A 13,104-nucleotide genomic window follows, 5' to 3' on the forward strand; every position below is an offset into this window, starting at 1 on the left:
CAGCAAAAGAGAGAGGAAAAAAATACCCCGGATGTTACTAATACTGGGAAATATAGGCCTATCCTATAAATTAGAGTAGGTCTAATCTACCATACAACTTAAAAAGGCAGGATTAAATTGAGAGTCTATCATCTCTGAAGATAAATAAAAGCAAAGGAGGATTTGGCAAGTTTACAATTATTTTGGATAGCTAGAAATGGATCGGCCTATGCCAATCAATCCACAGTGACCTCTGTGTAGTCATATCTTTTACCGTCGATGAGAGCATGAGAGTCTTTGAAGGATGCCTTCTTGCCTTGGCTTCTTGCCTCCTGGACTAAAGGCCACAACTTCTCTCGTGCCGCTCTATCTTCTGGTGGGACAGGCTCCGTGATTGACAGTTCATTATGCTGAAGAAACTTGCACTTCTTCGAAGCTTGCCAGATCGCGTCTCTCACTCTTCTGAATGAGAAGCGGATGATAATTGAGCTGCACTTCGCATCCGTTGGTGGCGGCCCGAGGCGATGTACCACATCCACACCCGCGTTGAGGTCGTCAGCAGGAAGACCGGTTGCCACTTGCTGTAGAACCTCGATGACTCTCCTTCTGACATCTTCTCCAGCTTGTTCTTTCAAACCATGGAGTTTCAGAAAGGATCTCCAGCCGTAGCGTTGCGTTTCGATCAAAGCTTTTTTCAAAGCGGTGTTGTCTTTTTGCAGCATGTGCACTACATTCTGCAGACGGGAAAGCTCCTTTTTGTTTTCACCAACCTCGGCAACGAGCTGCTTCACTGTAGTGGATAATTTGTCCAGTTCTTTTGAAGTAGCCTGGGTTGTTTTTTCAATCACTGACACCTTCTGGAAGGTAGCATCATGCTTGAGGGACAATTTGCTTATCGCAGCTAAAATGTCCTCGTTAACACTGTGTGATTCTTCTCTTTTAGATTTTTTGGACACCGGCTTCACTGGGGTATCCGGCAAGGGAATTAGTGCAATGTCTTCAGTTATTTTTGAGTCGGGGTCGTCAAGGAATATCATGTCTTCTTCTTGCTCACCCGCATGGTTAGCCTTGTCTGCTGCCATCTTCGGTATCTTCTTTATTTTTTTACTCTTCAATTTCTTTCCCATAAAGTTCAGTTATTAGAAATAGTGTAACACGAAATAAAACAAATGGCTTGCATCAATATTTTAGTTGTTATAAAGTTGTTATAACCACTTCCCTTGACGAGCTCAAACGAACACGCCTTCCTCCACTGACGCCATCTTGGCTCCTCAGTAATGGTTTGGTCTTAGGCCATACAAATAACATTACGTGATGTCATAACCTCTTTGGCAGGATATGGGAAGACTTTTTGGTAAGTTTTGAGCTCCATCCCTCCATAATTTAATCCATTATTTTCATGTTCTCATAGCGGGAAAATTGCCTGTCAACTGTGTTATCAACATATTCATAAGAATCTGAATTAGAAATCACATGTAGAAAAACACAGCTAAAGCATACAAATACATGAATTGATTAAGGTGTTGTGGTGGAACTTCTGAGGTCCTCAGTTAGCACAACACCATAAAAATGGCTGAAATTTCAAGCCGTGTTACCGTCAATGGTGTTACAATTAGCTATGACAGTTGAGGAGGAGTATGTTTTTGCCAATTTATCTCCATATTGACAGACAAACAAACTAAATAATTTGTGTTCTAGGGAGATGGGTTTGTCTGCTCTGTTTTTTCTCCTAAAAAAGTGCCGACTTGTTCCCCTGCACTGTTGACCGTAACACAGTTGAGTAACACGGTTGACTGTTTTGAAAGTGTTTTTGTGCTATTGATCCCTTATGTGTTGGAAAAATCCTATGAACAGACACTAGATATTATCTCTGGAGAAGGAAGTCGTGTGTAAGGAGGGTGACTAAATTCCAATCAGACGTTACAGGGATTTACAATGAAAAATATGTCAGTCTGTATCACAGTGAATCATAAAATCCTATTTATGAAGCTCAACAATCACATTTTCTATATCAGTTGCATAGATTAATGACAACATTACTGTTAAGGGACATATGCACTTTCAAACGTATGTTGTTTCAACTCTGTAGTATTTTTATATATGTTTGAAATGACATAGTATTTGTCCATAACACTGTTGACAAAATAATCAAGCAAATGTTCGCTTTCATTAGAGTATTTATCAAATGATTTAAGATTAAGCTTGGCAATTTGATTGTTTGGAAACTTAAATATATACACTATGTAAACATCTAGGTCATTTAGTAGAAAAAAATACTGATAATTGACATTTTGCTTTTGCCAAAAGCGCAGTCGAATCGTAGAATCGCTCATAGACATGTCCTAATGTTATGAAAACGCCCAACACAATGTTGAACGTTTGTATTGATTACATCATAGTCAACACAAAACCCTCAACACTCACTCACAACATAAAACTCCCCCTTCAAAATCTCTTACACACATAACACATAAATACTGCTAACATACAGTACAAATATAGCCTAAACACAAAAACATAAATCTTACTTATCCTAGTCCTCTAGCACGTAGAGAGAGAGGGATCATGAAAAAGGTCAATACGTTTGTTTGCTGACCTATGGGAATCGTGCCCAGCTTCGATCAAAAAATCTAAGATAAGCAACCAGTAAGGGATTTTTAAAAAAAAAAATTATTTAACCTTTATTTAACCAGGAAAAATAAACCCGTTGAGATTAAGAACCTCTTTTACAAGGGTGTCCTGGCCAAGTGGCGGCTCAAGTTACAAAATTAAAATTACACAGTTGCATTAAAATAACAAATCAAGTAAAATAACACGTCAATTGAAACAGTTACAGACAATAGACTCTGTGATCTCATCTTGGAATTAAAATCGTTCAATGGAATCAGATCTGTTAGTTTCAAATCCTTTTGTAGATTGTTCCATGAGGTAGGGGCTGAAAACACAAATGCCCTCTTCCCCAGTTCTGTGCGGAAGCAAGGGACAGAGAGTAACAAATGGCCTTTAGAGCGCAGACCATAAGACTCAATATTCCTCACTTTGATTAGGCTGCAGATGTAAGGTGGCAGTAGTCCAAGTATTGCCTTGTAAATGAATGTATACCAGTGAGTGAGTCTGTGAATAAAGTCTGTGAAAACTTCAGATTAACCTGAGTTAGTAGAGCCAAAAGACACCAATGACACCGGCATGATTTCACAACTAACATTGCAAATGACAATGTCACAACACTCATGTCAAAGCGGTCACCGTGTCCTTAAAACCAGTACATGTTTTGGATCAGAGTAAATTACTCAACAAATGCAGTCTTTGGTCAGACAATCTTTTTAACAATACAATGTCTCACAATTAGCAAATATTTGTATAATATGCAGAACTGCATGCATGCAGATATTGATCTGTTATGTTATTAGACATGTCACTACTGCATCACTTACGACAGCACCTCAGTTCAGTGGAAGAAAAGGAAAAAAAGAAAATCCCTCAAAATGTGCCCAAAATGGAGGTGCAGTGGGGTAACTTATTGAAATGTGCCATAATCATAGCAAGGGACACTTTGCTACAGAGTCATCACAACTGGAAAACAGCTGATAGGCAATATCAGAAGTTGGCACCCATATGGTAGACAGGACATGTCACCTTGGTTTCATTGAATCAATACATGACTGCCACCTACCATTACCCTTGACCCCAAAAGGGTGGAGTTTGTCGATCTTTCTGGGCTATAAAGCTGAGTCACCTAAAAAATCAAAATCTGGACGTCACGACTCCCTTTGATTAGGCAGCATCATGGGACTTCAGTTGGTGGCTGTTGGGCTGCTGGTGCTCACAGCACTAGCCAGTCTATCTGAAGCACAACACCAGCAGCATGGAGACCAGAATATCCCCTGGGGAAAGCCCGGCCAAACAGATCAAACCGAACAGACTAAGCAAGGAAAACAACTACAATGGCGGTTCCCAGCTTTGATAATAGTAGACCCTCCGCCCGGTGTAACTGTAGACATTGTTATCCCTCCACCACCTGATAGCATTAACGTTCGCTGTGAGGAACAAAAAGTGCTTGTGGAAGTAGACATGGACTTTTTCGGCACTGGCCGGATGATCAACCCTGAGCTCCTGAGTCTTGGAGGCTGTCCAGTTTCTATGGTGGACAATAATGCAAAGATGTTGTTTCTTGAGTCTGATCTGCATGGTTGTGGCAGTATGTCTCACGTAAGTTTGAGGAATTGTTAAGCACAAACTTTAACAGCAGGTATATTTTCTTTTGCACTATACTACATGACAAAATGTATTAAGATTTTCTCTATCCACAGACAACAGACGACGAGCTCATCTACGCCTTAACTCTCCTTTACTCACCACCGACAGAGGGAGGCACTGGCATTGTTCGTGAGAGTCCTGCAGTAGTTGGAATTGAATGCCATTACCCTAGGTAAGGACTTATCATGATGAATGTTTGGCCTTAATTATTATAGGACCGTGTGAGAGTAGACAGGAAATGACTGCGAGAGAGAGATGGGGCAGGGTCTGGAAATGACCCCGGCCGGACTCAAACCGGGGTCCCCGTGGGCAATGTAAGCCCAAATGTGGGGGGCTTAGCGCACTGTGCCACAGCGCCCCCCATGATGAATGTATAATGCATTTAGCAATTAGTGCTGTCTACCAATTTGATGATATTTGCTTTCTGTACAACTGTGTGAAATAATATACTTTTTCTTGAATTGTAGAATCCACCAGACTATGGTTGGCCCCTTGATTCCTTTATGGACGCCGTATTCTGCCAAAAGGGCCAGAGAAGAATACTTCCTTTTCTTCATGTTCTTGATGATGGGTGAGCAATATATAAGGTTATTCAAAATAAACCAATGCATTGCACAAATTCTTCAATTTAAAGCAAAAGATAACTGCTGCCAAGTGGCCATCACCCGTGGTGTAGGAGCATCAATGTGTTAAAGGAATTCCTTCCATACCTAAATGCTATCACAATTCACTAATTTTATCAATGGCTAAGTTTACATGATGTTTTTAATTCCGAATTATTAATTCGGAATTAAATAGTACGGAATTAAAATTAGTTTGCATCGTGTATACATGGCACTTTCACTTAGGCCTAGAAAAAATAATGTTTTGGTTCCGGTTGCCGACCGACCCTATCATTTTTTGTGCGACCCAAAACATTTTTTTTGAGTTTTTGGAATCCTCAAAAAAATATCAATGTTGTGTGGACGGTTGTTCATATAGACAAGACACAACACGTTTCTTCATTCCCATAACTCGCCATCTCTCACTTTCTACCTGCCTGCAAGTTACTGAATTTGCATCGCATGACTATCCACATAGGAGCAACACACACGCGCGGCCCGGCTTGATATTAGAAAACACCAAATGCCATTGCAGAGTTGCGCACCTACTCGGTCACGTTGTAGGCTAATTATTATGCTACAACATGCTAGTTGGTTGTCGTTGTAGCTCGTACGTTTTAAACAAATTGCCTCACAGCGTTCTTGCAGACTAATAGCCTACGATGTAGGTGTAACGGAGGCTAACCAGCACAGAGTTGGCGTGGAACGTTGGTAAACCTCCCTCCGATAGCCTCATACAGTCTCGTGCCGTTGGGCCGAGAGACTAGTCTCTTGGCCCAGCGGTATCGTACTGTGTCTCCCATTGCCGAACCGTTGTAGTTGACGAGGATGCAGGTTCGATCCCCGAGGGGGGTGAACAGGTGCAAGATGACCTCTGTCACATAGGCTAGGGAACCTGGCGAAAATGCCTGTCAAATGATAAGTCAATCGCCTTACCTCACCCGACACTGACACAGCCTGACCACCCGCCTCGAAATGCAACACACAGAAAGTATGAGTATCCACGATTTTTGAATGTATTGGGGGCGGACATTAAAAAAATGGGAAAAAAATAATAATTTCTTAGGCCTTACTAATTCACTTACAAATTCAGAATAAATGTCTGGGGAAAAGATAGCATTTCAATTGGACAGAGGGCACGCGTGCTGAGCGAGCCAAATAAGGGTAATGTGGAGTAACTTTGTTGCGCTACATCAGTTCATGGTGCATTTTTACATCAAAATATGGAAGCCACAACATTTGTAGTCACTTGGGCTCTTTAAATTAAGCAAAAACTTTCATGTAAGAAATCGACTGCAAGTCCAACATTTTTTTCCCTGGAAGTGTGTGTTGCTGGGTCTTGCGTCGAATTAAGTTTAATTCCGAATCAACTTAATTCTGGTTCGGTAAGTGCTAACATGATGTTTTTAAAGTGGAATTAAGCTTTATTCTGAATTAAAGTGACATGTAAACGTAGAGAATGTTAGTCATTGCCTAAAGTCATTTAGGTTAGTGAAAACTCAAATGAAAAGTCAAGAACCTTGGACACATTTGATTGAGTACTGGTCATTCTGAAAGCAAACCAATAACTAAATCAGCTCAACTAAATCAATAACCAAACACAAAACACTGGCAGCACCTGTAGCAATCTTTCAAAAGGCCACTGGTCTCTTTCTCTTGACTGTAAAACATTTCTGTATGAACAAACATTTAAAAGATAATTATAATTATATACAGTGCACGTGCCAACATGTTTTCTTTTTACAATTACTAATTTAATTTTAATTTTAATGTTAATGCCTAATCTGACTTGATGGTGCTGGATGACTATTTGTGCACTGAATCTTACTCTAATCTTTACAGATGACTTGGTAACTGTGAGAGAAACAACTGACTTCAAACTTGGTGAGATGATCTACATTCAGGCTACTGTCCTGCAATTCTACCACGTGCCTCTCCGTGTCTATGTGGACAACTGTGTTGCTAAACCATATAATGAGGAGGGAAGCGACTCGTCTGTCAGCTATGCATTCATTGACAATCATGGGTAAGGAAGCTTACTGGATTTGTCCATTTTATTTTTCTATTTTATTAATTAATCACTTTATTGTTAGCAGTTCATCACTGTTACTTGTCCTGTCTAGCATTTTAATGTCAGTCTGTAAATGTCAGTCCTGTTTATGTCTATGTCCTGGCATGGTATAGAGAGAAACGTTATTTCATTTAATTTTCCTTGAAATGACAATAAAAGCTGACTTGACTTGACTTATTTTTTTAATCCTATACCATATTCATGTCTTATCATATCTTTTTGTTGTATTTTATTATTTCATGGCAGGATTACGTTTCAACGGTCTTCATCAGATTCTCTAACTGTAGGTACTAGGTAGAGAATCTGATGAAGACCGTTGAGGTCGAAACGTAATCCTGCCATGAAAAAATAAAATACAACAAAAAGAATTCTAAGTGTCTTCTCTCTGATATGTCCTGTATCTGAGTTTTACTCAGATGATGATATGACTAAATGTTTTCCGCAGATGTATGAAAGATGCACAGGTCACAGGGTCCTCGTCTCGATTCTTGAAGCGCAACAGAGATGACACAATAAGCATCATGCTAGAAGCTTTCAGATTTGCTGATAGTGATCAGGTATTATTTGAAGGAGTGTAAAATATATGGTAACACTTTACAATAACGTCCTATTCACAGCTTTATAAACACTTTATTAACATTTAATAACAATTAACATTTAACAAAGCATTTACAAATGTTTGTAAATGAGTAATAACCAAACTATGACTGCACAGTGGAGTGGGAATCAACTTCTACTGTGTGAGTTTTATGCGGTTTCATGCCCTCTGGTCTTTGGAGGAGAAACCTCCAGGACCGCTGCGACTGCGCTGTGTCTGCTGTTATAGCATAGTATTTCTTGCCCATTTATAAACATTTGTAAACATTTTGTTGATAATTAGTTAATTATTTATTAAGTGTTTATAAAGCTGTGAATAGGACGTTATTGTAAAGTGTTACCCAATATATAACTGTTGCCATGCACAATGTGCTCTCAAACCCAATTATTTACTCAAATATTTCAGGAACCCAACTCCCCTACCAACTCTTAATGAGCTTTTTTTTTTTTTTTGCAGATTTCTATTACATGCACACTTAAAGCCACCCCAGTTTCAAGGCCACCGGATTCTGCTCACAAGGCTTGTTCCTACCTTCCAGGATCAGGGTAAGTCTGATTATAAACCCATGAGCTGATGGTCTGTGTCTATGTACTCAGGGGTTAACATTAAATTAAATCTCTATTTTCAGATGGGCTATTTTGGAAGGATCTGATTCACAGTGCCGCTGCTGTGATTCAACATGTAGTGGTGATGAGGGTGGTTCTGACGATGGTAAACAACAAGGTCCAGTTTCAGGTATATATATATATATACACGTATATGTCTCTCTCTCTCTCTCTCTCTCTCTCTCTCTCTCTCTCTCTCTCTCTCTCTCTCTCTCTCTCTCTCTCTCTCTCTCTCTCTCTTTCTGAGTGTGCGCTAATGTTTCTGGTTTATTGTTGTGCTTGAATCTGTGGATGTGAAAGACAGTGCAGTGTATGGAATTTGTAACTTTTTTCAATTTTGTCTGCTGTCTTTCTTTAGAACCTGGTGACATGTGGTCTGAGGCCACGATTGGACCCATCAGAGTTAACAAGAAGAGAAGAAATTAAGAAGAATCATGGTGTCTATTCATCATTGCTAAAATTAGCAATAAACTTTTGAAAGCACTTATGTTTGAAATATTTATTATCTTATTTACTGTGTTTCTTTCATTGTTTTTCTCCAGGAGTCAACTGAAATTCCATATAAACAATAAAAAAATAATACATAGGGTTGAATAGGGGCACGGTGGGTGGTCAAAATTACGCATTTCCCCTCCTGAAGGCTATAACCATGTAAAAACAACACTGTTTTTTTTCATCCCCATTAAAATGTCTCCAAAATTCCTGCTCTTGGTCATGAACATGATGTCAGAAAGGATTTTTAAAATGTTTTCAAAGTGCATACAAACTCATGTTCAAGCCTTAAAAACACCTTTGTACTCCATGTCAACCTCGATTGATACATTCTAAGGTTGTTGAACAGGAGATTCTTGAGAAATTGCATGAGGCATCTCGTGGTCTACATAAAAAGCACAGCAATAGTACAACTGTTTTGAACAATATTTCGATAAGCACAAGTTATTTCCAAAATGTGCAGAGAGTAAGCTTAATACAACATCTATGGTTACAACACAAAAGTAAGGTTAATCATATGACGTCAATTACATTTTTTTTTCTCTTTTTGTGAAATTACAGTGGTGCAAAAGTGAGTACAACCCAGACTGATGCTCAAGTTTGTCTATTAAAAAACTTCTCATTTATTTTAGAATGAGTTCAGATCAGGTGTTACGTTCACCTTTTCAGCATTCCTTATCAGCAATGGCCATAGCTGTGTGTTTATGGCAGGGGTGGGGAACCTTGAGGGCCGTTTCATCCACCCCCCGGATGTTATGCAGCTTCACATGAAATATGACATATTTTGTGAAGGAAACTTAGAAAATACATTTCCAATACAATTAAGTTATATTCAGGGGACCTACAGACGGTGGGGTCTGTTTTCAAGGTGGCTGCTTTCAATATAGGCCTATAGTGCAGAGGGAATTTGAGGTGTATTCGAATAAAAACGGTTCCCACCCCTGGTTTAGGGCTATTGTCATGTTTGGAAAAAAAAACACTACCCACAATGAAGGGCATGGGGTGATGGTGACATATTCCAGGGTTGATAGTATTCAGGCTCCATGCCTGATTTCAGGCTTGACAGAGTTTGCAAAAATAAAAACATTGATAATAATTAACCATTAGGTTATTCTTATCTCAGAAATTGTTACAGTTTCAGGGTTTTCTTCTACTATCAGGCTTGAATAATGGTCATACACAGGCTATTAAATGTTTGAATAATGTGTCAAAATAGGCCTACGTTACGTCACTATGCAGTATCTTGTCGTCGTCGTTAGAGCAGGGTAAAAAGTTCAGGCTCAGGATTTTTTTTCACTGTCACCCCTGCATATTCACTATTCATGGAGCAATACTACGTGTTCATGATTCAATCAATAAGAACAGCTTTCAAAAACCAGCAGCAGTCATGCAGCCCCACATAAGTGCTCTATCCACCACGATTCACTATAGGCACGCATTTTCTTCATATTCTTCATCTTTCCAGCATCATACAGTTTTGCCTGAACGGGAGATATCCTACTATATAGTCTGCATCGTCTGCCATTTTGAATTTTCCGATGGAACAAATTGCTAGATCAATAAAATACATGCAGAAATGCGCTGACAGACTAGCCTGATAGACCAGACTAAATGTGAGATTGGATGTGTAATTTAGTCTGGCACCAATGAATGATACATCCGATTTGATTGTTAATGAGAACAACCCGTTGTCTTTCAAACCGTGTCTGTGCCTATAGGCCAACGCTCTGACCAATCAGCGCAACTGACAATTACTGGGTACAGGTCTTTTCGTCGAATGAATTCTTGAGAGGGGACCATTCGTATGAAACGTTGGACAATTCGTATAAGGCAGGAGGTCTTTCGTCGAGGACGTTCCGTCTACCGCAAAAGCCTACGAAACGTCCTTAAATTTGAACTAAAGATCCTTAGGTTTGAACTAAGCGTCCCTTCAGTGAATCAGCTGTTTTAACGCTCATTTTAACGCTCATTGTTGACTTAAAACTGTAAATCGGCTGTTTCTAATGCCAGCTCATTTTAACGGTTTTTGTCAAACATGTAGGCCTAAATCAGCTGTTTTTAATGCTCATTTTGGTCAGTTTTAATGTTTTTAAATGTGCTTAATATATAAAATGTACTTACTTACTCATTTTAACTGGTCATTTTTTTCTGGATTTTGTAGGCCTACTTAGGTTAAGTAGAAATAAATATGCAACTTAAATAAAAATAAAAATGCAGACTTTTACTTTTATTCCGTTACATTTATTGACAATTATCTGTTAGCCTACTTTCTACTCCTTTGGCCTACATTTCTGGAACAATATTTGAGTGAATTAACTTTTTAGATGCGAAGCACCAGCAACAAGAGACAGCTGTCTGCCGACACTTTGATGTTTCTGATTAACGCTCATTGTTGATTTAAAAATGTAAATCAGCTGTTTTAATGCCAGCTCATTTTAACAGTTTTTGTCAATTTAAACATGTAAATCAGCTGTTTTTACTGTTTATTTTGGTCAGTTTTACTGTTTTAGCCTAAATGTGCTTCATAAATAAAATTTACTTAGCCTATAGTCTAGACCTACTCATTTTAACTGGTAGTTTTTTTCTGGAATTTGTACTTACTTAAAACATTTCGTCCATATTGTAGCTGTGCAACCGACTGTAGTGTTAAGTTATGAGATGGGCGCCAGTTAGACAGCAATAAAACTGCCGTTACCTTTCCAAAAATGAATACAAATCAGTGACCAACACATTAGAAATAACTCAGATCAACACAACGAATATCTTTTCTTATTTTTAGTAGTGCACTTTTGCAAAACCCTTGTTTGCAGACTTGTGCGCTCGCTTGGTCTCAATTTGGAACAGCTCACATCAATGTCTGGCTTTAGCATTCTTGCGAATGCTGATCTTCTCGGCGCACACTTCATGGTTTCCTCTCTCTTGCTCTCTCGGCTTGTTGCTTCCTGACAGTCTCACCCGCCATTTGAAATTGACCCCATTTTATAGACAGCACATATAGTGCACAGGGGGTAGGCCTAACGCTGCTATCTCACTCCGGAGGAGGCAGAGGCACTCCGTTACGATATAGTATATTTATAAAATAGGCTATAAAATAGGCCTAATGATAAAAAAAGCAGCCTGAACTAAAATGAAAAATTAATTAAAAAAAATAGAGACGCACACACTTTCTACATGGTTCGATTTTTGTTTTCATTGCATTGTGGTGGTAGGCACACAAGTTTGATAAAATATAAAAATAATAGGCTAATAAAATAGGCAGACTAAACTAAACGTCTGCCCAGTTACACGAAAGGTCTGCATGGGTTGAACGTAACGTCCTTAGGTCTTCTACTGCGAAAAAGTCCCCTTAAAAAGGAATGAATGAATCTTCCTGAACACATTTCAACGAAAAACTGGAGTCTAATTCTTCCAAAACTGATTGCAAAGCTGAGTCAAACGAGAGCTGCTCAATCATTAACCACCACTGCTGGCTTCGTAGTCACTCCCTCAAGACCCTGCCCGCTTTGATTTAAAAAAAATCTCTGCGTTGTGATTGGTTTGCCAGATTCAGGGCATTCTGGCAGCATCGGGCCATTGATTTGAGGCTAGACCAGTCGCAGGCAAAAAACAAAAAATGGCCGGTCTATGTTCCGGTCTATTTTGATGTCATCAGTTTTACAAGGATTGATCTTGGGGTCATGACTTCAGCATATGGAGTCCCATCCTTCATTTTTGGTCAAAAATAGGCCTTGAAAACTTTTGGTGTTTTTTGTGTGTGGCTGAGCTATGGGAGAGGCTTCTGTGGTAGATGACATCCATTCCACACATGCCATTTGTCACCATGTGCAACATATTGAGTCATGGGAAATGATCACCCCAAGTTGAGTTTCTACCTTCTTAGATAACAGCAGTGTACTTGCATAACAACTTTCTTGGACCATTCTCAGCAAAAGATGCACCTGCCGAGGTGGGAAAGACTTAAAACACCTTGGCAGGTGCATCTTTGTGAGACAGTTGCAGATCCATCTGTCCTAAAGATTGGTGGGGAAAAAAAGTGAAAGTGAAAGCCCGACTGGGAAACTCCAACTCCCATTGTCATTGTGATACAGCACTCCAGAGCAAACAAGTGCACACTGTACACAACGAAATTGCATTCATGCCTCACCTGTGCAACGGGGTAGCCCCCAATGGCACCCGAAAGGGTGCAGTGAGGTGGGATGACCATGCAGGGTACCTCAGTCATGGAAGACGATTGGGGAGAGTGCTGGTTAGTTACTCTCTCCACCAACCTGGCAGGCATGTCAGGAGATGAACCAGCAACCGTTCGGATAAAGTCTGACGCCTTAACCGCTTACCCATTGACTGCCCTAACATATAGCCTAGCCTACTTAACCTCAATTGCCCTCTAAGTGTAACTGCACGTTTTTGATGGCACAAATAGTGATCCATCCATCCATCTCACATGTTAAATTGATCTTGATTATTGCTTTGACTCTGCATACTTTTTGCCTGCTCCGTTGA

General features: G+C 39.6%; 1 protein-coding gene across 1 annotated transcript; it reads left to right on the forward strand.

The window, feature by feature from the left end:
- Nucleotides 1-3,742: 3,742 nt before the first annotated feature.
- Nucleotides 3,743-8,592, forward strand: LOC134466295 (zona pellucida sperm-binding protein 3-like). The gene is made up of 8 exons (XM_063220194.1): nt 3,743-4,188; nt 4,290-4,408; nt 4,704-4,807; nt 6,681-6,864; nt 7,355-7,466; nt 7,964-8,052; nt 8,136-8,242; nt 8,471-8,592. The coding sequence occupies exons 1-8, from the start codon at nt 3,766-3,768 to the stop codon at nt 8,536-8,538; spliced, it is 1,206 nt and encodes a 401-aa protein (XP_063076264.1). The 5' UTR covers nt 3,743-3,765; the 3' UTR covers nt 8,539-8,592.
- The last annotated feature ends 4,512 nt before the right edge of the window (nt 8,593-13,104 follow it).

This window comes from Engraulis encrasicolus, chromosome 16 (genome assembly GCF_034702125.1).
Source record: "Engraulis encrasicolus isolate BLACKSEA-1 chromosome 16, IST_EnEncr_1.0, whole genome shotgun sequence".
In the NCBI taxonomy this organism is placed as follows: Eukaryota; Metazoa; Chordata; class Actinopteri; order Clupeiformes; family Engraulidae; genus Engraulis; species Engraulis encrasicolus.

Excerpts from the sequence above, each read along its gene's own strand:
- LOC134466295 (XM_063220194.1), top strand. The coding sequence starts at position 3,766 with ATGGGACTTCAGTTGGTGGCTGTTGGGCTGCTGGTGCTCACAGCACTA. Across the intron at positions 4,808-6,680 it reads CTTCATGTTCTTGATGATGG|ATGACTTGGTAACTGTGAGA; the intron begins GTGAGCAATATA and ends TAATCTTTACAG. Across the intron at positions 8,243-8,470 it reads ACAACAAGGTCCAGTTTCAG|AACCTGGTGACATGTGGTCT; the intron begins GTATATATATAT and ends GTCTTTCTTTAG.